The 832-nt window shown below is 59.0% G+C and overlaps 1 protein-coding gene across 1 annotated transcript in view; it reads left to right on the forward strand.

Annotated features, from left to right (window-relative positions):
* Positions 1-764, forward strand: part of EMH_0017290 (uncharacterized protein) — a gene marked incomplete at both ends in the record, with an annotated part of 4850 nt that extends 4086 nt beyond the window's left edge. The window contains one exon of the mRNA XM_013500859.1: positions 147-764. Coding sequence (XP_013356313.1) covers positions 147-764 — 618 coding nt within the window. The remainder of the gene's footprint in view (positions 1-146) is intronic.
* Positions 765-832: the final 68 nt, after the last annotated feature.

The raw sequence follows: 832 nt of genomic DNA on the forward strand, positions 1-832 counted from the left end.
CCTTTGTCTTGCTGCTGCTGCTGACCCTCACCAGAGGGGCCCCGCTGCTGGCCCCTCTGTACCCTTTGCAGTAACCTGGGGGCCCCCCGGGGGCCCCTGCTTGCTGAGGCCCGCTGCAGCCTCGGGGTTGCAGTGTGGCGGCTTAGGAGGAGAGAGAGAAGAGAGCAGCAGCAGCAGCAGCAGCAGCAGCAGCAGCAGCAGCAGCAGCAGCAGGAGTAGCTGTTTCTCTAAGTCTCCCTTCGGGCTCCAAAAGCAGCAGCAACAGCTACAACAGCAGCAGCAGCAACAACAGCAGCAAGGGCAGTAACAGCAACAACGAAAGAAACAGCAGCAGCAGCAGCAGCAGCAACAGCAGCAGCAGCAGCAGCGACGTAAGCAACAGACGCAAAACGAGCAGCAACAGCAACTGCAGCAGCAACAAAAGAAGCACGGGCTGCAGCAGCTGCAGCAGAAGCTGCAGAAGCAGCAGCAACAGAAGCTGCAGCACAGCAGCAGCAACGACAGCAGCAACATCAGCAGCACCAACAGAAACATCAGCAGCAACAACAGCAACAGAAACAGCAGCAGCCGCAGCACAACAAGAACAGCAGCAGCAGCAACAGCAGCAGCAGCAGCAGCAGCAGCAGGTCTTCATCATAGAAGTATGGGGAGGCCAAGGAACGGCAACAGCACGGGTCGTGGGGGCCCCCCTCCTGCTGCCTCATCATCATCTGGGGGCCCCCCTTCAGCTGCTGCTGCTGCAGCAGCAGCAGCAGCAGCAGTAGCAGCAGCAGCAGCAGCCTCTTCATCTCCTTCTTCTTTGTCTCCTTCTTCTTCTTCTGTCTCCTTTCCC

The sequence above is a fragment of the Eimeria mitis genome, genomic scaffold (genome assembly GCF_000499745.2).
Source record: "Eimeria mitis Houghton genomic scaffold, Emh_scaff597, whole genome shotgun sequence".
NCBI lineage: Eukaryota > Apicomplexa > Conoidasida > Eucoccidiorida > Eimeriidae > Eimeria > Eimeria mitis.